This window comes from Coregonus clupeaformis, chromosome 11, assembly GCF_020615455.1.
Source record: "Coregonus clupeaformis isolate EN_2021a chromosome 11, ASM2061545v1, whole genome shotgun sequence".
NCBI classification, from domain to species: Eukaryota; Metazoa; Chordata; class Actinopteri; order Salmoniformes; family Salmonidae; genus Coregonus; species Coregonus clupeaformis.
Window position 1 is genome coordinate 24,722,994 of NC_059202.1, and position 27,973 is coordinate 24,750,966.

General features: G+C 42.7%; 1 protein-coding gene across 2 annotated transcripts; it reads left to right on the forward strand.

Moving 5' to 3' along the window:
- Positions 1-5,321: 5,321 nt before the first annotated feature.
- On the forward strand, positions 5,322-27,781 carry LOC121576436 (SUN domain-containing protein 2). 2 transcript variants are annotated; one of them, XM_041889573.2, is made up of 13 exons: positions 5,322-5,398; positions 17,755-17,857; positions 17,946-18,082; positions 18,273-18,557; positions 18,663-18,734; positions 19,012-19,142; positions 19,277-19,330; positions 19,419-19,472; positions 23,272-23,345; positions 23,777-23,909; positions 24,230-24,733; positions 24,925-25,014; positions 25,391-27,781. In XM_041889573.2, exons 2-13 carry the CDS (start codon positions 17,757-17,759, stop codon positions 25,511-25,513), a joined length of 1,758 nt encoding a protein of 585 aa, XP_041745507.1. In that variant the 5' UTR covers positions 5,322-5,398; positions 17,755-17,756; the 3' UTR covers positions 25,514-27,781. The 2 variants fall into 2 exon arrangements, with proteins under 2 accessions (XP_041745507.1, XP_041745505.1); XM_041889571.2 differs by lacking the exon at positions 5,322-5,398 and adding an exon at positions 5,658-5,950.
- The last annotated feature ends 192 nt before the right edge of the window (positions 27,782-27,973 follow it).

Here is a 27,973-nt window from a genome sequence, read left to right on the forward strand (position 1 = left end):
TTAGGACTGATGCCCAACTGAACATCCTACTCAATGCATTGAGCAGATCCCTTGGGTTTTCTCGTTTGGTCTAAAAAGTCCATCCTCTCTCCTCTGGATTCTCTCTTTTGTGACCCGGAAACAGATAAGTGGTCGAGGAGTGTGTCAATTTGTTAGTTGGCAAAAGGAAAACGCTTCTCCCCTCCTCGATAGCCTCCTTTTGGCGAGGAAGCGGAAGTGTAGGCTATCCTACCCATAGAGATAAATAGAGAACTAATCTTTGTATCTGTGCTATTGGTGCGCAGGTCAGCAGTTTTTTTTTTACCTGCACCAGGCAGCAATTGCTGATAACCCATCTGCAACAGCAAGACTATATGTGATAAAGTGAAAATCTGAGGCCCGCACCCGACCCTAACCCGCTGATATAGAAAATGTGCTGTAGGCTACAGTCCGAGACAGCAGAATTATTTTTTAGACAGGGGGTGCATGATTTTTTGTGCCTAGTTTAAATATGTTTCTGCTTATAATTTCCTACATTTTGGTAGGCTATTTGTTAGTCAACTTGTCTATAATTTAAAACAGTGCATTCTGAAAGTATTTAAACCTTTTTCACATTTTGTTACAGCCTTATTCTAAAATTGATTAAATTCTTTTTTTCCTTCACCACTCTACACACAATACCCCAAAATGATGAAGCAAAAACAGGTTATAATTTTTTCCACATTTATAAAAAATGTAAAACTGAAATATTTTACATTTTAGTCATTTAGCAGACACTCTTATCCAGAGCGACTTACAGTTAGTGAGTGCATACATTTTTCCCAAAAAAATTATCATACTGGTCCCCCGTGGGAAACGAACCCACAACCCTTGCGTTGCAAATGCCATGCTCTACCAACTGAGCTACACGGGACTATAAATATCACATTTACATAAGTATTCAGACCCTTTAATCAGTACTTTGTTGAAGCACCTTTGGCAGCGATTACAGCCTTAAGTCTTCTTGGGTATGACGCTACAAGCTTGGCACACCTGTATTTGGGGAGTTTCTCCCATTATTCTCTGCAGATCCTCTCAAGCTCTGTCAGGTTGGATGGGGAGTGTCGCTGTACAGCAATTTTCAGCTCTCTCTAGAGATGTTCGATCAGGTTCGTCCAGGCTCTGGCTGGGCCACTCAGCGATATTCAGAGGCTTGTCCCGAAGCCACTCCTGCGCTGTCTTGGCTGTGTGCTTAGGGCCGTTGTCCTGTTGGAAGGTGAACCTTCACCCCAGTCTTAGGTCCTGAACGCTCTGGTGCAGGTTTTCATCAAGGATCTCTCTATACTTTTCTCTGTTAATCTTTCCCTCGATCCTGACTAGTCTCCCAGTCCCTGCCGCTGAAAAACATCCCCACAGCATGATGCTGCCACCCCCATGCTTCACCGTAGGGATAGTGCCAGGTTTCCTCCAGACGTGACGCTTGGCATTCAGGCCAAAGAGTTCAATTTGGTTTCATCAGATCAGAGAATCTTGTTTCTCATGGTCAGAGTCCTTTAGGTGCCTTTTGGCAAACTCCAAGCGGGCTACCATGTGCCTTTTACTGAGGAGTTGCTTCTGTCTGGCCACTCTACTATAAAGGCCTGATTGGTGGAGTGCTGCAGAGATGGTTGTCCTTATTGAAGGTTCTCCCATCTCCACAGAGGAACTCTGGAGCTCTGTCAGAGTGACCATCGGGTTCTTGGTCAACTCCCTGACCAAGGCCCTTCTTCCCCGATTGCTCAGTTTGGCAGGGCGGCCAGTTCTAGGAAGAGTCTTGGTAGTTCCAAACTTCTTCCATTTAAGAATGATGGAGGCCACTGTGTTCTTGGGGACCTTCAATGTTGCAGACATTTTTTGATACCCTTACCCAGATCTGTGCCTCGACATAATCCTGTCTCTGAGCTCTACGGACAATTCCTTTGACCTAATGGCTTGGTTTTTGCTCTGACATGCACTGTCAACTGTGGGACCTAATATATACAGGCGTGTGCCTTTCCAAATAATGTCCAATCAATTGAATTTACCACAGGTGGACACCAATCAAGTTGTAGAAACATCTCAAGGATGATCAATGGAAACAGGATGCATGCACCTGAGCTCAATTTCGAGTCTGATAGCAAAGGGTCTGAATACGTATGTAAATAAGTTATTTTATATATATATATATATATATATATATATATATATTTTCTTTTTTATATACATTTGCAAAAATGTCTAAAAACCAGTTTTTGCTTTGTCATTATGGGGTATTGTGTGTAGATTGATAAGGACATTTTTTTATTTAATCCATTTTAGAATCAGGCTGTAACGTAACAAAATGTGGAAAAAGTCAAGGGGTCTAAATACTTTCCGAATGCACTGTATGTTGCCCAAGAAGACTAAATAAACCTTTGCTCACCAGAATAATGTCATAAATTATCGAATAAAGGCTTGAATCTAGTTGAAATCAGTAAAGTTTTCTCTGTCATCTCTGCTTCTTTAGTGGAGCAAAGACGTTTAGGGACTGAGGAGGAAATGCCATTACTCTGTTCAAAATGTCCAAATGACATCCGTTTGACCGGTTGTAAGGATATAGAAAACTGTGAAAACGACCCAACATGTTTCTGATAAGATTTCAGTTCGGGCTTGGATGCATATTTTATGTGGTTGAAATACTATCAGCTTTTATGATGCTGATACAGACGGTCCCTAACTGTGCATTGCATTCTCTCAAGATGCTGAATGAAAGAAATCCTATTTCTCCACTCCTGTTCCCGAGTCAAAATGTACATTTGGTGTATCATTTTACTGCAAGAAATGCTTAATTCTGCAGGAGTTAATATTAAGACGATGTGAGAGGTTATAGAACTAAAGTCAGTGTCCAGATTTCAGTTTCCATTTAACCCATCTGAACAGTAGGCTACAGTTCTCTTGATGTGCCATATGCCTATTTGAAGTCCCCATCTTGTGACTGTCGAATTTGTATAGTGCCTCACAATCATCACACATAATGTAGCCGGCACTGCTATCATCCTCTTTGACCACTTCACCAAATCTTTCCCAAACATTACTTTTCTGGCCCTCCTTTCTCTTTATTTTCAACTCTCCATTTTGCAGCTTTTCTCTTATTGAATTAAACTCCGACATTGTCCTTTTTGCCTCAGTGAAACGACATTTACTTTTTCTGCCCGCTCCCAAAAGCGTTTGAAGATTGGCGTGTAGGCTATTTGGCGTGGGTAAAGTTAGGCCCTAAAGCTTAGGCTTGCTTACGCACTAATGCCAGACAGACAAAAAAAGAATGAAAGAAAAAACTCAATGTAGCTTATAGATGGATATAAATTGCACAAGAATGATACATTTATGGATTTATTTATTTATTGTTTTCTCTTCATTCAACCCGACCGCCACCCACCCGCCATTCATCCATCCACACAATATTTCATGACCCTAAACCCGCTTGATTTAACCGGGGGCCTGCGGCTTATGAGTCAACCCTTGCATCACTAATCTGTGTCATTATAGCATATGTGACAGCATGGGTAGCGCCATTAAGGCAATCTCCATTTTGAAGTAGTCAATTTTTTTCTTTTCAGCCAAAGATGTTGGAAGTCCCACCAGTTGGCTACATTCAAATGGTGGAAGACCTCAATTGCTCTGCCCATGCTAATACGGCCTTTTGGCCACTAGAGGCCTCTATCATTCTCTATGATCCTACTTGAGTCCTTTGCAGAAGTATTTTGAAATCTGCCACACCCTCTTTGTAATTGCATACTTGGAGTGTCTGAAAATGGGCATTGCAAAAGAAGTGGGTGGATCAACAGTGATGAGTGGCGCAGTGGTCTAAGGCACTGCATCGCAGTGCTAGCTGTGCCACTAGAGATCCTGGTTCGAATCCAGGCTCTGTCGTAGCCGGCCGCGACTGGGAGACCCATGGGGCGGCGCACAATTGGCCCAGTGTCGTCCAGGGTAGGGGAGGGAATGGCCGGCAGGGATGTAGCTCAGTTGGTAGAGCATGGTGTTTGCAATGCCAGGGTTGTGCGTTTGATTCCCACGGGGGGCCAGTATGTAAAAATAATGTATGTACTCACAAACTGTAAGTTGCTCTGGATAAGAGCTTCTGCTAAATTACGTAAATGTAATGGATGTAACATCAGTGAGTAGATCAACAGTGATGCGTGTAACATCAGTGGGTAGATCAACAGTGATGTGTGTAACATCAGTGGGTAGATCAACAGTGATGCGTGTAACATCAGTGGGTGGATCAACAGCGATGGTGCATCATCAGTGCCATTATTGGTTAGACCGGCCATAGCCAGGTGCACTGCGGTTCATCTTAATGTTTACATAGCAGGTTAAGAGAACTAACGTAGCAGGTTAGGATAATTAAGGGTGGCAGGTTAGGATAATTAACGAGGCAGGTTCGGAGAAAGAAGTTAAGGTTAGGAAAGGGGTTAGGCTTAGCTAAAATGCTACAGTTGTCAACAATCAACATGTTGTGCAGCCCAATCAGCCACGCAAAACGGTCTTGAGTGGCAACAAATCTGCCCAATTAGCTGATTCGCTTTCCATACACCCTGTTCTGTTGGTCCTCCCACTTCTGTTGACACGCCCACTTCCAGATACTCCATGTATGCAGTTATGCATGATTGTTTTGAATCAGCTATTGTTTTCTTGAAGGAGAAAAGCATGCAAACATAAAAAAAAGTATATGCTACTTATCCTTTTGCCTATAACATGTCTTGCACAACTAGCTAAATGTGTTTTTATCACTTTGTACATTTATTTTGAGATTCCACCCTGTAAACGTAGTTTGCTTGACTGACTGATCTACAAATAACATGGAGTAGTTATTTATGAATATTTATTTTTGTACATCAGTCTGCCGGCAGTCGCCTACACTGTCAACTGCTATGTCGAACAAGCCCTTTCATTTAATACAACCGTATTTTCGTCAACTTTCCCTCTCCTCCCTGCCTCTCCTCTAATACCTTTAACGTTTTTCAAAATGAGGCCAGAGAGGAAGGCTCAGAGAGGACGCAGGAGTTGAGCAAATGTTATTGAGAAAAGGAAAGGCCACTGACTCTGGGTTGTTGGATCGACAATGTCCATAATGAACGTGATCTTGTATTATTATGTTTTATTTAATTTTATTCATCAAGCAATTCAGTATTCAATTGTATTAAATGTGAATTAACAAATTTAACTTTAACTTGAAAACGTAAGCATGGCAAGGCAAAACATTTTTTTTACGTCAACCAATGTTTGACTTCATAATCAGTTCTCTGAGACTTGATTATGACGTCAAGCATTGGTCGATGTAAAAAAAAAAAAAAAAGCATTATGGACAGTGTCGGTACAACAACCCGAGTCAGGGATCTTCTTCACTGTCTGTAGACTGAGAAGATTATACAAGATTACGGTAATATTTTCTAAATGTGATGTCCTTGATTTTATCATATGCACATGTATAGCCTGTTTTCCCACACTTTTATTATTTCATTTCAACTCGCAAGATGCAAAGGAAAGTTGCCACGATTATTAATTAATCATTTAATAGAAATGGGGAAAACCGTGGCTGACCAGATATTGCCACAGGGTGTCGCGAAAAAAAGAGAGAGATCCTAAGAGGCAGCCTCAACTGAAAATAAGAGGTCTGTTTTGCAACTGTCTGTCTGGCCCGCGACTCCTCCTCCACCTTACTGTCAGTAGCAACGTTCTGGTATAGTGCTTTGTGCTACCAAATACTGTATCAGATTCTTTTGTAAGTCTTACGAAGAGCCAACAAAGGGGTTGGCTCATTATACCCGGTGCTGCCAATAAATTGTTGCTCGGCAATGTATAGGGCTGCTGGTTGCAATTAGCCAAGTTATCGTTCAATTTGAGAGGGGTTACATTTGACAGCTCGGCGCCTGGGACAGGGAGCTCGCGCTCTGCGTCTCTGCCTTGCCCATCATGGCGACCCAAGAAGCGGGTAAGTCATGACAAAATATATCAGTTTGTTTCCACCAAGTTTGTTTATGCATGTTTAATGGGTCTAGCTTGCTACAGTAGTTATGCTGTGAACTCGTGACGTGCTGTAGCTGACAGTTTTCAAGGCAGATTCATTACTTTTTTCTCTTATGGGGATGATGCTGTTGTTTGTGTCCGTGAGCCAGACAGACGGCGTCTGAAGTGTCAGCAGTTAGTTGATAAAAAATAACTAGTATTGATGTTCACAACACGTACATTCCATGGCATGAGTATCTCCTTATGACACACACACTTTTGAGAAGCAGCTTCCAGGGGCACAGTCAACACGTCCTATTATTTAGATGGCAATTATGTGCTTTTTGCTTTAAAAATTACTCAGCCGGGTTTTTTTTTCTCTCTCTCTTTCTCTCTCTCTCTCTGTGTGTGTTGTGGTCTATTTTTCTTACGTAGCCTGGCTGTGTGTATGGCAGTAGTCAGGGTAGCTCTGCCAGCAATGGTCTCCATGCCCTACCCCTCCCTTAACATGAACACAGAACGTTCAAACCCTAACTCTCCTCTCTGATGTTCTCCTAGGAGGAACATCATCCAATTTACTAATGAGGATCAGCTTCAAGCTGTTACGGAAACACACTCACGTGTGTTTGTTTGTGTGTATTTTCCACAACTGTCCTCCTGTATGTGTGTCAGGTCTAAGCATGTTTTTTTGTAGTATGTGGACTGCATTTGTGTCCCCATGCAATTATAGGCTAGCAAGCTACGAAAAAATATTGCAGTTATAATGCAGTAGATAGTGCATTTGGAAAATATTCAGACCCCTTGACTTTTTCCACATTTTGTTACATTAATCAAATCAAATCAAATTTTATTGGCCACATGCGCCGAATACAACCGGTGCAGACATTACAGTGAAATGCTTACTTACAGCCCTTAACCAACAGTGCATTTATTTTTAATAAAAAAGTAAAATAAAACAACAACAAAAAAGTGTTGAGAAAAAAGAGCAGAAGTAAATAAAATAACAGTAGGGGAGGCTATATATACAGGGGGGTACCGGTGCAGAGTCAATGTCTGGGGCACCGGCTAGTTGAGGTAGTTGAAGTAATATGTACATGTGGGTAGAGTTAAAGTGACTATGCATAAATGATTAACAGAGTAGCAGCAGCATAAAAAGATGGGGTGGGGGGGGGGGCAGTGCAAATAGTCCGGGTAGCCATGATTAGCTGTTCAAGAGTCTTATGGCTTGGGGGTAGAAGCTGTTGAGAAGTCTTTTGGACCTAGACTTGGCACTCCGGTACCGCTTGCCGTGCGGTAGCAGAGAGAACAGTCTATGACTAGGGTGGCTGGAGTCTTTGACAATTTTGAGGGCCTTCCTCTGACACCGCCTGGAATAGAGGTCCTGGATGGCAGGAAGCTTGGCCCCAGTGATGTACTGGGCCGTACGCACTACCCTCTGTAGTGCCTTGCGGTCGGAGGCCAAGCAGTTGCCATACCAGGCGGTGATGCAACCAGTCAAGATGCTCTCGATGGTGCAGCTGTAGAATTTTTTGAGGATCTGAGGACCCATGCCAAATATTTTCAGTCTCCTGAGGGGGAATAGGCTTTGTCGTGCCCTCTTCACGACTGTCTTGGTGTGTTTGGACCATGATAGTTCGTTGGTGATGTGGACACGAAGGAACTTGAAGCTCTCAACCTGTTCCACTACAGCCCCGTCGATGAGAATGGGGGTGTGCTCAGTCCTCTTTTTTTTCCTGTAGTACACAATCATCTCCTTTGTCTTGGTCACGTTGAGGGAGAGGTTGTTATCCTGGCACCACACGGCCAGGTCTCTGACCTCCTCCCTATAGGCTGTCTCATCGTTGCCTTATTCTAAAATTGATGAAATTATTTCCCCTCCTCATTAATCTACACACAATACCCCTTAATGATGAAGCAAAAACAGGTTGTTAGACATTTTTTCAAATGTATTACAAATAAAAAACGGAAATATCACATTTACATACAGTACCAGTCAAAAGTTTGGACACACCTACTCATTCAAGGGGTTTTCTTAATTTTGTACTATTTTCTACATTGTAGAATAATAGGAAAGACATCAAAACAATGAAATAACACATATGGAATCATGTAGTAACCAAAAAAGTTTTAAACAAATCAAAAAACAGGTTTCTTAGTGACCAAGACTCTTCCAAGAGCTGGCCGCCTGGCCAAACTGAGCAATCGGGGGAGAAGGGCCTTGGTCAGGGAGGTGACCAAGATCCCGATGGTCACTCTGACAGAGCTCCAGATTTCCTCTGTGGAAATTGGAGAACCTTCCAGAAGGACAACCAACTCTGCAGCACTCCACCAATCAGGCCTTTATGGTATAGTGGCCAGACGGAAGCCACTCCTCAGTAAAAGGCATATGACAGCCCGCTTGGTGTTTGCCAAAAGGCACCTAAAGGACTCTCAGACCATGAGAAACAAGATTCTCTGGTCTGATGAAACTAAGATTGAACTCTTTGGCCTGCATGCCAAGCGCCACGTCTGTAAGTCGCTCTGGATAAGAGCGTCTGCTAAATGATGAAAATGTAAATGTAAAATGGAGGAAACCTGGCACCATCCCTATGGTGAAGCATGGTGGTGGCAGCATCATGCTGTGGGGATGTTTTTCAGCGGCAGGGACTGGGAGACTAGTCAGGATCTAGGGAAAGATGAACGGAGCAAAGTACAAAGAAATCCTTGATGAAAACCTGCTCCAGAGCGCTCAGGAACTCAGATAGGGGCGAAGGTTCACCTTCCAACAGGACAACGGCCCTAAGCACACAGCCAAGACAACACAGGAGTGGCTTTGGGACAAGTCTCTGAATGTCCTTGAGTGGCCTAGCCAGAGCCCGGTCTGGAGAGATAGCTGTGCAGCAACGCTCCCCATCCAACCTGACATAGCTTGAGAAGATCTGCAGAGAAGAATGGGAGAAACTCCCCAAATACAGGTGTGCCAAGCTTGTAGCGTCATACCCAAGAAGACTCAAGGCTGTAATCGCTGCCAAAGGTGCTTCAACAAAGTACTGAGTAAAGGGTCTGAATACTTACAGTACCAGTCAAAAGTTTGGACACACCTACTCATTCAAGGGTTTTTCTTTATTTTTACTATTTTCTACATTGTAGAATAACAGTGAAGACATTAAAAACTATGAAATAACACATATGGAAGCATGTAGTAACCAAAAAAAGTGTTAAACAAATCAAAATATATTTTATATTTTATATTCTTCAAAGTAGCCACCCTTTGCCTTGATGACAGCTTTGCACACTCTTGGCATTCTCTCAACCAGCTTCATGAGGTAGTCACCTGGAATGCATTTCAATTAACAGGTGTGCCTTGTTAATTTGTGGAATTTCTTTCCTTAATGCGTTTGAGCCAATCAGTTGTGTTGTGACAAGGTATACAGAAGATATTCCTAATTGGTAAAAGACCAAGTCCATATTATGGCAAGAACAGCTCAATTAAGCAAAGAGAAACGACAGTCCATCATTACTTTAAGACATTAAGGTCAGTCAATCCGGAACATTTCAAGAACTTTGAAAGTTTCTTCAAATGCAGTTGCAAAAACCATCAAGCACTATGATGAAATTGGCTCTCATGAGGACCGCCACAGGAAAGAAAGACCCAGAGTTACCTCTGCTGCAGAGTATAAGTTCAGTAGAGTTACCAGCCTCAGAAATTGCAGCCCAAATAAATGCTTCACAGAGTTGAAGTAACAGACACATCTCAACATTAACTGTTCAGAGGAGACTGTGTGAATCAGGCCTTCATGGTCAAATTGCTGCAAAGAAACCACTACTAAAGGACATCAATGAGAAGAAGAGACTTGCTAGGGCCAAGAAACATGAGCAATGGACATTAGACCGGTGGAAATCTATCCTTTGGTCTGATGAGTCCAAATGTGAGATTTTTGGTTCCAACCGCCGTGTCTTTGTGAGACGCAGAGTAGGTGAACGGATGATCTCAGCATGTGTGGTTCCCACCGTGAAGCATGGAGGAGGAGGTGTGATGGTGTGGGGGTGCTTTGCTGGTGACACTGTCAGTGATTTTATTTAGAATTCAAGGCACACTTAACCAGCATGGCTACCACAGCATTCTGCAGCGACACACCTTCCCATCTGGTTTGCGCTTAGTGAGACTATCATTTGTTTTTCAACAGGACAATGACCCAACACACCTCCAGGCTGTGTAAGAGCTATTTGACCAGGAATGAGAGTGATGGAGTGCTGCATCACATGACCTGGCCTCCACAATCGCCCGACCTCAACCCAATTGAGACAGTTTGGGATGAGTTGGACCACAGAGTGAAGGAAAAGCAGCCAACAAGTGCTCAGCAAATGTGGGAACTCCTTCAAGACTGTTGGAAAAGCATTCCAGGTGAAGCTGTTTGAGAGAATGCCAAGAGTGTGCAAAGCTGTCATCAAGGCAAAGGGTGGCTACTTTGAAGAATATAAAATATATTTTGATTTGTTTAACACTTTTTTTGGTTACTACATGCTTCCATATGTGTTATTTCATAGTTTTTAATGTCTTCACTGTTATTCTACAATGTAGAAAATAGTAAAAATAAAGAAAAACCCTTGAATGAGTAGGTGTGTCCAAACTTTTGACTGGTACTGTATGTAAATATGATATTTCCGTTTTTTATTTGTAACAACCTGTTTTTGCTTCATCATTAAGGGGTATTGTGTGTAGATTGATGCGGAAAAAACAATTTTAATCGATTTTAGAATAATGCTGTAACGTAACAAAATGTGGAAAAAGTCAAGGGGTCTGAATACTTTCCGAATGCACTGTAGATGAGAGGATAGGGAGAGGGGTTGATTAGAGTGCAGGATCGGGGAAAGAAAGAGAGGTGGAGAAAGATGGGAGGAGAGCTTGGTGAAGGACAACTGAAGGCTATTGTAATGAGAAGAGGATTGGGAAGCAGGATAAAGTGCTGAGACGGCAAGAGATGCCATTTTCAGTGGAATAGAGAGGATTTGAGAGAATTAGCCTACGGTACAATATGTTCAGTGACGCTAAAGCTTCTTTTCACACCAGAGGAAGGTAATGTATTTCAGACTCCATTGCATAACAATGAGAATGCTATTAATGCAGGCTACTTGAACCTGGCTGGCTGACTGGCTGGATGTTTTTACCCAATTTTACTCAATCCCACTTGGTCGCTAGACCTACATCAGTGGCTTTTTGTCTGTCAGTAACGATGGAAAAGGACAGACGCTGCTCTATGCCCTAGCGACCTAAGCAACCTAAACTTGTTGTTAGTTGTTTACTGTAGTGTTGTCAAAGCTGCAGATAGTGTCTTTGATCTGCTGCTGATCTTCCTTTTTCTCAACTCTGTTGTCTGAATTTGCAAGTCACTCATTTCCTGTCTCTACGAACACCACACACCACATCCTCTCACACCTTATACCATGCCTTTACCCTGCATTTTGGCTTCTCTGCCGTACTAGTTACCAGAGGTGTGGACTCGAGTCACATGACTTGGACTCGTCTGACTTGAGTCACAAATTTGATGACTTGAGACTCGACTTGATAGAAAATAACTTGAGACTTGACTTGGAATTGGAGCCTCAAGACTCGGGACTCAACTTTGACTTGAGACTGATGACTTGAAATGATCTAGCCAGGTTTTGTAACGTTTTGTCTCTGTGGATTGCTCTCCACGCAGCCAGAGACAGTATCGCACATGCAAAAAAACAGATTGGTTAGTTAAATGCACACAGTGCTCTCTGATTGGACCAGCAAACTGTCAATCAACACAGGTTTGGTGCGCTAGCGCAGTGAGAAGGTTTTGTGTGAAACTGAATGGGGAAAATTACATATTTTTCATATTTGAATAGGCTACATATAGCCTACCATTTGAATGTTATATTTATACCTTTGTTTGTTCGATCTGGTCACTAACGTAGGACTACAGCGTAGCACAAAATTGTTTTTTCAAAAACATCTGTGTGCTTCAGAACCAAAAAGTTGCACGTCTTGACTGTTGACCAATGACCAGTCATCGGCATTTGTGCTCAAAGGCGGGTGCACATATCAAGATTATTGAACAGAAAGCGCTAGTTTAATTTTCCTCTGTTTTGCCTGGCAAAAACAGAGTAGCCTACCTACAGTACATTTAATATTATCCATATAAAGTACCGTTTAGCAATCTGCTACGGACGCATCGTTGCCAAAACAATAGGCTACCTGGTGATTCCATTTATAATTTTCATATTTCAGATAGGCCTAGTTTGAGTGGGTGTTAATTCTATACAGTGGCGATTTTAGCATGTAAATCTTGGTGGGGCAAATTTTTTTATTTTATTTTTATGCATGCCAGAAAATCCACTACACTACACTAAACAATACATTAATTGCACTATAATGGTGACAAATGGTGCCCACAAACTGTTAGGGCCTACATAAAGCTGTCCCAACAGCAGAGCTTTCTTTTCCTTACCATGGAATGAATCCTTACCACCGCTACACCTGGCTATCGGCGGAGCCTTGTCTGGCAGCGAAACAGTTCTTTCAGCCTCATTTACTGCCTTTAAAAAATATATATCTGATATGGCTGACTTGCTTAAACAAATGTGGTTTCTACTGACAATTGAGATGTACAAACTATGGCATAAGGGAATGATGAGCGGATAAGAGGCAATCTGTAAGTCTAAGACGGACGTAGTCAATTTAACTATTTGTTCAGCACTTTTGAAATGTGCAGCGACAGAATTCAGAACATTGACCGTTCTTACAGTATTCTCCCTGTACACCAAGTCAGAACTGTAGGATAAATAAAGGGGGTATATAAGCAGACAATGAAAGCTCTTACAATATTCGATGATTACATTTCTCTAAAACAGGCAGTAGGCTACATGTGCACCACCAAGTCAGAACAGTAGGCTAAATTATGAGTGGAAAAGGGACCAAATAGTTAGGGTGAGGCACATGGGCTACTAACAGCTTACTACACAACATACACTTAGTATTACTTTCTTAGCTACAGTATACAGTTTAAGTCGGAAGTTTACATGCACTTAGGTTTACATGCACACCGACTCTGGAGCTCTGTCAGAGTGACCTCCCTGACCAAGGCCCTTCTCCCCCGGTTACTCAGTTTGGCCGGGCAGCCAGCTCTAGGAAGAGTCTTCTTTTTTCAAAAAAAATTTTTGGGGGGTAGATCAGCTTTAATATTGCAGATAGATTGTAACTTCCATCAATGTAATTGTCTGCATCACTTCCAATCCCCCATATGTTGTTTTTTTCTTCTCGCAAATATATATGTGTGTGTGTGTATATATATATATATATATATATATATATATATATACATACATACATACATACATACATACATACATACATACATACATACATACATACATACATACATACATACATACATACATACATACATACATACATACATACATACATACAGCGGGGAGAACAAGTATTTGATACACTGCCGATTTTGCAGGTTTTCCTACTTACAAAGCATGTAGAGGTCTGTAATTTTTATCATAGGTACACTTCTTCTTGTGAGAGACGGAATCTAAAACAAAAATCCAGAAAATCACATTGTATGATTTTTAAGTAATTAATTTGCATTTTATTGCATGACATAAGTATTTGATACATCAGAAAAGCAGAACATAATATTTGGTACAGAAACCTTTGTTTGCAATTACAGAGATCATATGTTTCCTGTAGTTCTTGACCAGGTTTGCACACACTGCAGCAGGGATTTTGGCCCACTCCTCCATACACACCTTCTCCAGATCCTTCAGGTTTCGGGGCTGTTGCTGGGCAATACGGACTTTCAGCTCCCTCCAAAGATTTTCTATTGGGTTCAGGTCTGAGACTGGCTAGGCCACTCCAGGACCTTGAGATGCTTCTTACGAGGCCACTCCTTAGTTGCCCTGGCTGTGTGTTTTGGGTCGTTGTCATGCTGGAAGACCCAGCCACGACCCATCTTCAATGCTCTTACTGAGGGAAGGAGGTTGTTGGCCAAGATCTCGCGATACATTGGCCCATCCATCCTCCCCTCAATACGGTGCAGTCGTCCTGTCCCCTTTGCAGAAAAGCATCCCCAAAGAATGATGTTTCCATCTCCATTCTTCACGGTTGGGATGGTGTTCTTGGGGTTGTACTCATCCTTCTTCTTCCTCCAAACACGGCGAGTGGAGTTTAGACCAAAAAGCTCTATTTTTGTCTCATCTGACCACATGACCTTCTCCCATTCCTCCTCTGGATCATCCAGATGGTCATTGGCAAACTTCAGACGGGCCTGGACATGCGCTGGCTTGAGCAGGGGACCGCGTGCGCTGCAGGATTTTAATCCATGACGGCGTAGTGTGTTACTAATGGTTTTCTTTGAGACTGTGGTCCCAGCTCTCTTCAGGTCATTGACCAGGTCCTGTCGTGTAGTTCTGGGCTGATCCCTCACCTTCCTCATGATCATTGATGCCCCACAAGGTGAGATCTTGCATGGAGTTCCAGACCGAGGGTGATTGACCGTCATCTTGAACTTCTTCCATTTTCTAATAATTGCGCCAACAGTTGTTGCCTTCTCACCAAGCTGCTTGCCTATTGTCCTTTAGCCCATCCCAGCCTTGTGCAGGTCTACCATTTTATCCCTGATGTCCTTCACAGCTCTCTGGTCTTGGCCATTGTGGAGAGGTTGGAGTCTGTTTGATTGAGTGTGTGGACAGGTGTCTTTTATACAGGTAACGAGTTCAAACAGGTGCAGTTAATACAGGTAATGAGTGGAGAACAGGAGGGCTTCTTAAAGAAAAAACTAACAGGTCTGTGAGAGCCGGAATTCTTACTGGTTGGTAGGTGATCAAATACTTATGTCATGCAATAAAATGCAAATTAATTATTTAAAAATCATACAATGTGATTTTCTTGATTTTTGTTTTAGATTCCGTCTCTCACAGTTGAAGTGTACCTATGATAAAAATTACAGACCACTACATGCTTTGTAAGTAGGAAAACCTGCAAAATCGGCAGTGTATCAAATACTTGTTCTCCCCACTGTATGTATATATATATATATATATATATATATATATATATATATATATATATATATATATTATACACACACACACACACATCCTTTTTTAAATTATATTTCCCTTCATTACTTTCCAACCCCACCACCCCTTCCCCAATTGGAGTAAACAAGTGAACAACAACGCTTAGGCCTCTACTTCCAGCCCATACATACTATATACATTTTATGGACACAGTCAAATTCTACAATAATTATATTTTGTTTGTTTTACTCCTGAACTTCCTCCGATCATTTTCATGATGTCCATCTGGTTTGCTTCTATATGCCATATTTTTCTAACTGTGCTCTTTCACAAAAGCTCTCAACCTATAACCTATATAATTATTATGGACACAGTATGCTTTACATTAGTTATCTTGTTGTTATTAGTTGTTGTTAGTTGTTATTAGTCCCATTCTTCAGCTCCATTCAACCCCTCCCATCTATCTCTTAACACCATCCATATTGGATTTCTATTTGCCATATATTTTTCAACTGTACTGTGATGTTTTACAAAAGTTCTGAACCTTTCTATTCTCATTGTTTCTACAGATCGTAAATTGAAAATAATTTTTTTTGCTAATAGTATTATTATGTTATTGATAGATTGACTATGACTTTTCAGATCACCCAGTAGTGCTATCTGCAGGGTTAGCTCCAGGTAAATATTGCAATCCTTTAGCCATTTCTGGACCTGTGTCCAAAAACAAGCTACAAATGGACAGTACCAAAACAAATGATCTAATGATTCTCTCTCTTCGCAGCAAAATCTGCAGAGCTGGGAAGATTGTATCCCCCATATAAATAACATTCTATTGGTAGCAAGAATTTTATATAATCATTTAAATTGAAAAATTATAAGTTTTGAATCCGGCGTCAATTCATAAACACTATGCTATGGAATCGGTACGTCAAAAATCTCTTCCCAACTATTTTGCAATCTATATGGGACGGCTGTCAATCCTTTGGTCCTTAAATGAAACTGGTTTACTTTTTTATTTATCACAATTTTCTTTCCCCCCTTCCACTTTCCTCTTCCATTTTTGCGGTAATGCTGCAATTATTTGGTTGTAATTTTGGGTAGAGCAGACATTTCCATATGTTTTTGTTAGCTGCATGTGCGACATAACTCCACCAGTCCTACCGATAATCATTTACTTGAGACTTGCTTGTGATTAGAATAATAGTGACTTGGTCCCACCTCAAATAAAATAAAATGTTAATGGTCACGTACACATATTTAGCAGATGTTATTGCGGGTGTAGCGAAATGCTTGTGTTCCTAGCTCCAACAGTGCTAGCTCCAACACAAATCTAAAAGTAAAAGAATGGAATTAAGAAATATATAAATATTAGGACGAGCAATGTCGGAGTGGCACAGACTAAAATACAGTGGAATAGAATACAGTATATACATATGAGATGATTAAAGCAAAAATATGTAAACATTATTAAAGTGACTAGTGTTCCATTATTAAAGTGGCCAGTGATTCCATGTCTTATGTATATAGGGCAGCAGCCTCTAAGGTGCAAGGTGCAGGGTTGAGTAACTGGGTGGTAGCCGGCTAGTGAAGGCTATTTAACAGTCGGATAGCCTTGAGATTGGCTTTGATGCACCTGTACTGACCTCGCCTTCTGGATGAGAGCGGGGTGAACAGGCAGTGGCTCAGGTGGTTGATGTCCTTGATGATCTTTTTGGCCTTCCTGTGACATCGGGTGCTGTAAGTGTCCTGGAGGGCAGGCAGTGTGCCCCCGGTGATGTGTTGGGCAGACCACACCACCCTCTGGAGAGCCCTGCGTTTGCGGGCGGTGCAGATGCCGTACCAGGCGGTGATACAACTGACAGGATGCTCTCAATTGTGCATCTGTAAAAGTTTGTGCGGGTCTTAGCATTCTGCTAGTTAGCTAATGCTAATCCGTACTATTGCTGTTTGAAAGTTGAAGTTAATTCCTACACAGCCACAGTTAGCGTTAGCTTTGTGAACTGAGTCAAATTAAGTTACTCAGTACGCACAAAAAAACTGATCTAAGGTCAGTTGTGTGTTTATACTTAACCAGATCTGGCTTTGTCAGGCTTTACCCAAATCACCTTGCAGATCTGGATTTGGTAGGTCTAGCCTTTTCATATGACTATGCCAATGCTGCCTGTGTGGTATTCAGGCCTTACGGTAACGTGAATTACTGAGATGTCTTTTATTGTACAATGTATTGTATGAGAGGTAGCGTGTGTGCATGAGAGAGTAGTGTGAGGTGCTGTAAATTAGCTGGATTAGAGATTACATAGGAGAGCATCTGTCAGAGAGCCTCTCTCCTACCACCAGCTGTAGGCTACTGCTACCTGCTGCTCTAAACTAGCGCTATGCTACCTAGGCTACTGCTACCTGCTGCTCTAAGCTAGCGCTATGCTACCTAGGCTACTGCTACCTGCTGCTCTAAGCTAGCGCTATGCTACCTAGGCTACTGCTACCTGCTGCTCTAAGCTAGCGCTATGCTACCTAGGCTACTGCTACCTGCTGCTCTAAGCTAGCGCTATGCTACCTAGGCTACTGCTACCTGCTGCTCTAAGCTAGCGCTATGCTACCTAGGCTACTTCTTGGGAATCTCAATATGACTACAACTCCCTTTTACTGTAACTGTACATAACTTCTTATCTACTTTTGAAAACAAATAAGCCTAATGACTGTTATAAAGTGTTCTATTATTGATCGCTGTGTGTGTGTGTCTCTCTCTCTCAGACATGTCGCGGCGCAGTATGAGGCTGGTTTTAGGGGGATACTACCACCAATCCTCAGATGATGACGAGTCCTCCTCCGTTTCCTACAGGGAGAGCCCTGTGAGGTGTGTTTCATGTTGTACCGTATAGCCTAATACAGTAGGCCTGACAAAGTTGCTTTAACAAAGTTATCTCTCTCTCTCTCTCTCTCAGGGTTTTTACTAAGAGGAAGACGGGTGGTCGTAAAGTGGCAGCCTCTCGTACCTCCAGCCGGGCCAACAGCGTGGCTAGCACCACTAGCAGCAAGACTAGTACAGTGGAGCCACCCATCAATGCTGAGGACTACATTGGTACGGTTCACACCACTTCCTACATCCACTGTCTTAATGACACTCACTCAGTTACTTTCACTGTCTAAGCCTATTCTGTATACTTTGTATTGCAGCTGCCTGTTTGTCTATGGTTATAGTTAGCTATTATGGCTATTCAAAACTGACCGTCTGACTCTCTCTATTTGTCCCCGCACACCCTGCCTTTCAGGGGTCTTAAGCTTGGGTCAGAGGAGGAAGACCTTCCAGGAACCTCCAGCCCCAGCCCCGGCCCCGGCCCCCAGCCTGAAGCTGGCTCCCAGCCCCAGGGGCTTCTCATCCTGCCAGACTGGCCTGAACCAGGCCCAGAGCCAAAGCGCCGTAGACAGCTCTGGTTACTCCTCTTCAGAGGCAAGACGTTACAGAGGATACTCTGGAGACTCCTCCTTAGGCAAACAAAGGGTTAGCGCCAACCAGAGCTCTGGCAGCAACAGGACAAGCGCCAGTGCCAGCCGGAGTGAGTAGTGTGTGTGCTAACTTTACCTGCTAGCGTAGCATTAGCTTGTCTCTATGCTTGTAGCTTGTTTGTTAACGTTAGCTTTATCTCTGTCTTCTCCTGTAGCCCCTCCGTTTCTCCCGGCCGATGTGAGGAAGGCCGTTCTAATTGCCATCCTCCTCATCCTGTTGACCTTCGGTGAGTGACATCACACCACAGAATCAGACCGTCTATAGTTCTATAGAACTGCCATGAAAAGAATCAACAGCACTGTTACTTTATTGGTGCCAGCAGTACATTGTACACAGATGACATGCCTAACAATAGTACTTACTGCCAATTGAAATAACAGAAGTACAACACATACAACCCATTGTTGACGATCAATAATGTTCTAAATGTTGTCTGTGTAACCTGTCCTGTATGATAATGTGCTCCTTAGAGTATTCAAGTCTATTCTACCCCTCTCTGCTAGGCTGCTGGCACCTTGCCCCCTTGGTATGGGCCTCCCTGACTCCAGCCCTGAATGTTATGACTATGACCCAGAACCGACCCGTCATCACCCCGACTCCACCACCTGTCTTCACTCCGCCTCCCAAGGCTATGGTAGGATCTGATGGGACCGCATACCCGCCAATAATCTCTCTTTCTCTTGATTTGATAGGATGCTGCATTGACGCTCTCCATGTGTACTCCTGGATTGTACAATAAAAGCTTGTTTGTTGAAACTCTTTCTGCAGGATGGAGCTTCGGTATTTAATTCTGCTCTGGAAGCTAAGATGAACACCATCCTGGTAAGGGAGACAAAGAGAGAATGCACAAATATACAGCATTTGGGTGTATTCATTGGGTTAACTGACTTGTGTACGTGTTCTCCCGCAGAGAGAAATAGAAATTCTTAAGAAGAAGGAACACCAGCAGAAATTTGTGACCGAGGTGAGTACTCTACAGTGCAGTATTATTTGGAATGGGGTGTCATAAGGTCCTATAACAGTCTAGTATGGAGAACAGTGTTTCAGTTATAGATGTCTATTGTAGTGTAGTATATGTGTAATAGGGAGTGATTTATAATACCCCATAATGACAAAGCAAAAACAGGTTTTTAGACATATTTGCAAATGTATTATAAATAAAAAAACGGAAATATCACATTTACATAAGTATCCAGACCGTTTAGTGAGTACTTTGTTGAAGCACCTTTGGCAGCGATTACGGCCTCGAGTGTTCTTGGATATGACGCTACAAGCTTGGCACACCTGTATTTGGGGAGTTTCTCCCATTCTTACATTTACATTACATTTACGTCATTTAGCAGACGCTCTTATCCAGAGCGACTTACAAATAGGTGCATTCACCTTATAGCCAGGGGGATAACCACTTTACAATGTTTTTTTAAATTTTATTTTGTATTTATTTTTTGGGGGGGTTGGAGTAAGGGGGGGGGGGTAGAAGGATTACTTTATCCTATCCCAGGTATTCCTTAAAGAGGTGGGGTTTCAAATGTCTCCGGAAGGTGGTGAGTGACTCCGCTGTCCTGGCGTCGTGAGGGAGCTTGTTCCACCATTGGGGTGCCAGAGCAGCGAACAGTTTTGACTGGGCTGAGCGGGAACTATGCTTCCGCAGAGGTAGGGGAGCCAGCAGGCCAGAGGTGGATGAACGCAGTGCCTTCGTTTGGGTGTAGGGACTGATCAGAGCCTGAAGGTACGGAGGTGCCGTTCCCCTCACAGCTCCGTGAGGCAAGCACCATGGTCTTGTAGCAGATGCGAGCTTCAACTGGAAGCCAGTGGAGTGTGCGGAGGAGCTGGGTGACGTGAGAGAACTTGGGAAGGTTGAACACCAGACGGGCTGCGGCATTCTGGATGAGTTGTAGGGGTTTAATGGCACAGGCAGGGAGCCCAGCCAACAGCGAGTTGCAGTAATCCAGACGGGAGATGACAAGTGCCTGGATTAGGACCTGTGCCGCTTCCTGTGTAAGGCAGGGTCGTACTCTCCGAATGTTGTAGAGCATGAACCTACAGGATCGGGTCACCGCCTTGATATTAGCGGAGAACGACAGGGTGTTGTCCAGGGTCACGCCAAGGCTCTTCGCACTCTGGGAGGAGGACACAATCTCACAAACACACATCTTCTCTGCAGATCCTCGCAAGATCTGTCAGGTTGGATGGGGAGCGTCGCTGCACTGCTATTTTCAGGTCTCTCCGGAGATGTTAGATCGGGTTCAAGTCCGGGCTCTGGCTGGGCCACTCAAGGACATTCAGAGACTTGTCCCGAAGCCACTCCTGCGTTGTCTTGGATGTGTGCTTAGGGTCGTTGTCCTTCGTTGTTTCATCAGACCAGAGAATCTTGTTTTTCATGGTCTGAGAGTCCTCTAGGGGCCTTTTGGCAAACTCCAAGCGGGCTGTCATGTGCCTTTTACTGAGGAGTGGCTTCCGTTTGGCCACTCTACCATAAAGGCCTAATTGGTGGAGTGCTGCAGAGATGGTTGTCCTTCTGGAAGGTTCTCCCATCTCCACAGAGGAACTCTGGAGCTCTGTCAGAGTGACCATCGGGTTCTTGGTCACCTCCCTGACCAAGGCCCTTCTCCCCCGATTGCTCAGTTTGGCCGAGCGGCCAGCTCTAGGAAGAGTCTTGGTGGTTCCGAACTTCTTCAATTTAAAAATGATGGCGGCCACTGTGTTTTTGGGGACCTTTAATGCTGAAGAAATGTTTTGGTACCCTTCCCCAGATCGACGCTTCGACACAATCCTGTCTCGGAGCTCTACGGACAATTCCTTCGACCTCCTTGGTTTTTGCTAAGACATGCACTGTTAACTGTGGGACCTTATATACACAGGTGTGTGCCTTTCCAAATCATGTCCAATCAATTGAATTTAACATAGGTGGACTCCAATCAAGTTGTAGAAACATCTCAAGGATGATCAATGGAAACAGGATGCACCTGAGCTCAATTTCGAGACTCATAGAAAAGGGTCTGAATACTTACGTAAAGACGTTTTTCTATTTATTTTTGTTTGTTTTTACATAAAAAAAAAAAAAAACATGTTTTCACTTTGTCATGATGGGGTATTGTGTGTAAATTGATGAAGATTTGATTTGATTTGAACCATTTTAGAATAAGGCTGTAACATGTATATGTTTGCCTTCCAAAAGTATTCATCCCCCTTGGCATTTTTCCAATTTTGTTGCATTACAACCTGTATATTTAAATGGATTTTTATTTGGATTTCAACAAATTCAAAAAAAATATATAACGGAAAAGTGGTGCGTGCATATGTATTCACCCCCTTTGCTATGAAGCCCCTAAATAAGATCTGGTGCAACCAATTACCTTCAGAAGTCACATAATTAGTTAGATTGCACACAGGTGTACTTTATTTAAGTGTCACATGATCTCAGTATATATACACCTGTTCTGAAAGGCCCCAGAGTCTGCAACACCACTAAGCAAGGGGCACCACCAATCAAGCGGCACCATGAAGACCAAGGAGCTCTCCAAACAGGTCAGGGACAAAGTTATGGAGAAGTACAGATCAGGGTTGGGTTATAAAAAAATATCAGAAACTTTGAACATCCCACGGAGCACCATTAAATCCATTATAAAAAAATTGAAAGAATATGGCACCACAACAAACCTGCCAAGAGAGGGCCGCCCACCAAAATTCACAGACCAGGCAAGGAGTGCATTAATCAGAGAGGCAACAAAGAGATCAAAGATAACCCTGAAGGAGCTGCAAAGCTCCACAGCAGAGATTGGAGTATCTGTCTGTAGGACCACTCCACAGAGCTGGGCTTTATGGAAGAGTGGACAGAAAAAAGCCATTGCTTAAATAAATAAATAAGCAAAAATGTTTGGTGTTCGCCAAAAGGCATGTGGGAGACTCCCCAAACATATGGAAGAAGGTACTCTGGTCAGATGAGACTAAAATTGAGCCTTTTGGCCATCAAGGAAAACGCTATGTCTGGCGCAAACCCAACACCTCTCATCACCCCGAGAACACCATGTTTTTCATCGGCAGGGACTGGGAAACTAGTCAGAATTGAAGAAATGATGGATGGCGCTAAATACAGGGAAATTCTTGAGGGAAACCTGTTTCAGTCTTCCAGAGATTTGAGACTGGGACGGAGGTTCACCTTCCAGCAGGACAATGACCCTAAGCATACTGCTAAAGCAACACTCAAGTGGTTTAAGGGGAAACATGTAAATGTCTTGGAATGGCCTAGTCAAAGCCCAGATCTCAATCCAATTGAGAATCTGTGGTATGACTTAAAGATTGCTGTACACCAGCGGAACCCATCCAACTTGAAGGAGCTGGAGCAGTTTTGCCTTGAAGAATGGGCAAAATTCCCAGTGGCTAGATGTGCCAAGCTTATGGAGACATACCCCAAGAGACTTGCAGCTGTAATTGCTGCAAAAGGTGGCTCTATTAAGTATTGACTTTGGGGGGGTGAATAGTTATGCACGCTCAAGTTTTTCTGTTTTCTTGTCTTATTTCTTGTTTGTTTCACTAAAATATATATTTTGCATCTTCAAAGTGGCATGTTGTGTGAATGAAATGATACAAACCCCCATAAAATCAATTTTAATTCCAGGTTGTAAGGCAACAAAATAGGAAAAATGCCAAGGGGGTGAATACTTTCGCAAGCCTGTGTGTGTGTGTATGTTTTGTACTATAGAAGTGTTGTATATTTACGTATATGGTTGAGATGTAGTCTTTGTGCTCGTCTATCCCAACAGATGGTAGAGAGACTGCAGACAGACTTGGCAGATGTTAGGACGGACGTGAGGGACGTGAGAGTGAGAGTGGACAGGTGAGTGTGTGTGTGTGGCTGGCCCCATCCAGAACCTACCCCTAGCCTCTACCTCCTGCCCCTACCCCTAGCTCCTGCCCCTACCTACTACCCCTAGCCTCTACTTCCTGCCCCTGCCCCTACCCCTAGCTCCTGTCCCATGCTCCCCAGGGTTGAGTATGTTCCAGTTATAGTAACATTCTCCTCCAACAGTAGATCTCTGGGCACTTGGGAAGATTGAAAGGATTGAAAACCTACTCTCATGCTTTTTCTATTGACCGATCTAATGTCCCAACCTTGGTTGCAAAACAAACTTTGTCTTAAATCCAATCTTGACTTAACCTTTAAGAATGTTTTGTGAGTTTGCTGTCACAGGGGGTTGAAAGAAGATAAATTAACATCTCTGTTTCTCACTGGACAATTAAGTTATATTGTATTCTTTTCTATTGTAGTGTGAATCCGCTGGATTGGGAGCATCGTTTGAGCCAGCAGACAGCCGGCTTCACCAGTCAGGTGGGCGAGCTGAAGGACCAACACACACACGTCAGGCAGAGAGTCGCTTCCCTGGAGGACCAGAGTGCCACGGTAATGTACACAAAACACACATACTCAGTCAAATTTGTAGCACTGAACTTTTGCACTTTCTTAAGTGGTTCTGCATAAGAACTGGTGCTAAATATCTAAAATGTGAATGGATGAGTCCAAAATGGCACCCTATTCCCTACATAGTGCACTACATTTCACATTTTAGTCATTTATCAGACGCTCTTATCCAGAGCGACTTACAATACATTTTGACCAGAGCCCTATGGTAGTGCACTAAACAGGGAATGGGGTGCCATTTGGGACACAGTCAATTATGAGCCTTCCTAACCTAATGGATGTGGTCTCTCTGTGTTGTGTAGCTGGGGCAGCAGGTCTCCTCTATTCAGAACCAGCTTCCTCCAGCTCCCAACCCCACCACAGCCAACACACACCTGACCTATGAGCTCAAAGAGACCATGGCCAAATGGCTGCGTGAGAATGTGCCCCAGAACGAGCCACGGATGGTGAAAGAGGTTGTGAAGGACTGCAGTCCCCTATTGGCCGACAGGATGCCGGACTTTGCCTTAGAGTCCCAAGGTGCCAGCGTTGTGAGCACACGGTGTTCTGAGACTTACCGTACCCGCTCGGCATGCGTGTCCTTCCTGGGTGTACCCCTCTGGTACCCCTCTGAGAGCCCCCGCACCGTTATCCAGGGCCAGGCGGTGCAGGCTGGGAAGTGCTGGGCGTTCCACGGAGCGCAGGGCACCCTGGTCATCGCCCTGTCTCATCCTGCCCACATCACCCACGTCACCCTGGAGCACCTGCCCGTCTCCAACGCCCCCACCGGACGCATCGACAGTGCGCCCAAGGCCTTCTCTGTCTATGTGAGTCATCTCTGACCTCTGGCCCTTCCCTGACACACTATTCAGTGCATAACTTTTGCCCAGAGCCACATCTACATAATCTACTGTTGAGGATTTCCTACAGAGATGTTTAGAGCAGTATGGTGAATATCTTTAACGCTGATGACTCGTTTCTGTCTTTAAAAATCGGACTCCTCCCTCTCTCTGTGCAGGGTATGTCCACTGAAACAGAAGATGGCATCTGGCTGGGAACCTTCACTTATGATCAGCACGGAGAGCCAATCCAGACCTTCCAACTGCCTGTGAGTCCCAAAATTCAATCTTAGCCTGGGTTGTATTCATTAGTGCACACCGTTTTCAAAATTAAGCAAAGCATTTTGCTACAGAAAATGTGTTTCTTATTGGACAAGTTCAGGTAGTCCCTCCCTCCTTTCAGTTTTTCTTCCATTTGGTGCCTAGTGAATACGACCCCCAGTTAGGCACCCTAGGTTATTTTTGGTTGGCGTGACGTTAGTCGGGCTTGATGTTTATGCAACAGACTATAGCTGAAATAAGCCTGGAATAGAACTGGACTAGGACCATAGAACTAAGTTCTAACTACCTAGCTAGTAACTACTGTTGACCCTAATGCAATATCCATTCAGTCATCTAACCTTTTCTCCTTGTTCTCTCTGTCAGAACCCTACCAGGGCTGGCTATTATTACGTGGAGCTGCGCATTCTGAGTAACTGGGGTCACCTGGAGTACACGTGCGTGTACCGCTTCCGTGTGCACGGACACATGGCCGCCTCTTCCAAGTGAGAGGGGTTCACCGTCCACCCCAACCGCAGACCTCAGAGGCTTCGCTTTCATATCGGAGCAATTTTTTTTGGTTGCATCTCAACATTATGACGGACCATTCTAAATAAATCCCTCTATTTGGCATAATCCGGGTGGTTTCCTAAACTGGCTTCTGCTTGGTGTGAGGTCAGAGGTTAGTAGGGTTAAAGTTACAATTTGCAGTTTCATTTCTGGAAGAGGTATTGACCTGGCTAATAGGAGTGAGGGGATGTGCTTTTGAGAGCTACAAATTGAACTGTTTGTGTGCGTGTGTACGCTTTTGAGCATAGATTATTTGTTTGCATTTTAACCCCCGGCCACAGCGGACAAATATTTCAGATTGTACTTTGAATGTGTGTGTATGACAATCCTTCCTGTGTTACTGGGCTCTTATTCAGTTATTTAGTTTTATTTGATCTGTATCTTACAATTATTAAAAAAATTATACAAAGGTTTAATTATGTTTTAAAAAGAACGTTGTTGGATGTATATTTTGCAAGTATCGAGATGTATTTTATTAGGCCGATAAGAATTGGATGTAATATGCTTGTAAATGTATTATTTTCTGTTGGTCTGAATGGTTAAAAGTCTTGACGCACCTTGTCAATAGGCTTCCTATTACAGGATGTACTATATGATTGTAGATGCTTGCTACTTTGCATTTGGTAATGCACTGTTGTTTCAATTTCCTTATAATAATACCAACTACAGAGAAATAGACAAGTACACACTGAGGGTGGAACGTATTGTCTGAACAAAAAAATACAGCTAAGTTTACATGGCTTGCAGCATTTATTTTCGTTTTATTTTAAGTCATAATTCTTTTCAAATGTGGTATTCTTACCAATTTTGATCAGTTTAATAGTAGTGTGCGCACGTTTAGCATTTTTCCAGATGCAAGGTACAAATCATAGAAAATAAATACATAATTTTTCTCTACCAATTTTACTGCAATACTTGAATAACTCTTTCACCTCAAAGCAATGAATCCATTGCAATGATGTCTAAATATCAGGCTTTTCTACTTCTAAAGATTTGTAAATAGTAAAAAAAGTTTGAAAAAATCAGGAACATTTTATTCATGTTTTTAAATCATTATGTTTACAATTACAGTATTATGTGCACCATTTTAGTGGTAGCTACAGACTAACAAAAGACAAGAAGGACATATACAGAATGATTAGCTCTCAAAAGCATTTTTTGAGGTATTTTGTTTTTATCTGATGTTACGGCAGTGAAACATCGTACTTAACTCTGGGTCAATTTTAAGTTTGTCCAAATACAACAGAATATAAGTAAAGAATTTATCCATAGGAATGCAGTTCAATACCTGTGTATGACATGTACTCTGAAATTGCACTTCAATTATTTTGGGTTACTTTTCTGCAACAATGCTCTTTGACAGAGCGGCATTTTGACAGGTACATGATCAGATGTTTAGAATTGGGACATACTTAACCAGGTGCGTGTTATATTGGCACGAAATGGGATAAAACATTTTGAAACAGGGTGAGTGAAACAGGAAAGTAGTATGTGAACTTGTTTAAGAATTCTGAATTGTTTTGTGTTGCAACATTTTTGCTACATTGTGCCCAACTGAATACGGCACAGGTGAACATAATGCTCATGATATTGGTTTGTATTTATTTAATCATGTGCATATCAAACATAAATGAATTAAGAACATTGTGTTATTTATTTGTTTTTCAAATACTCAGTGGTCTATATATGATATTGATTTGCTATTGATCAGGTCATTGATAATGCATCGATATTGTACCATGTAAAATGACTGCACAAGTCTTCCCTTGGACTGTTATATCCAAGTCCAGGCACTCGTGTGGACTATTAAAATATACCAACGCGTATTGTCTTACTGCGTCTGATACAAAATGGAGGAGATGCAATTATATAGCCTTGACTCCCTTTTAATCAGACACCCTGATGAAGGCCTAAGCCAATATGCATTAGTGTATTTTAATAATGTTGTAGCCCATTCATTTTTTTATGGGCTTTTAATGAAAGGCTTTCTAACTTTCAAACCCACCAGGTGCCTTGACTTGGATTGTTTATGCCACTTAGCACCTATTTGTGGTTATCATTTATCCATTATGCTTTTCAAGTCCTATTCCCCTCAAAGAGCACCTGTGGTTGTTTTGGAATACCTGAAGCGCTTCTGCTACGTTTTCTTTCTTCTTCTCTTCGAGGTGTTATAGACATTGGAGTGACAAATAAAACTTAACAACCGTGTTGCCTTTTTCAACTGATTATTTTAACTGAAATTGCTCAGCAATGCTTTTAAAGTAAAGCTACACTGCCTTCAGAAAGTACCCCTTGCCTTATTCAACATTTTGTGTTACAGCCTGAATTCAAAATAGATCAAATAAAAATAAAATCACCCATTTACACAATACCCCATATTGACAAAGTGAAAACTTGTTT

Bases quoted from the DNA above. Each gene is read 5' to 3' on its own strand.
- LOC121576436 (XM_041889571.2), top strand. The intron at 17,858-17,945 runs GTGTGTTTCATG...TCTCTCTCTCAG, and splicing joins TACAGGGAGAGCCCTGTGAG to GGTTTTTACTAAGAGGAAGA. The intron at 23,346-23,776 runs GTGAGTGTGTGT...TTTCTATTGTAG, and splicing joins GTGAGAGTGAGAGTGGACAG to TGTGAATCCGCTGGATTGGG.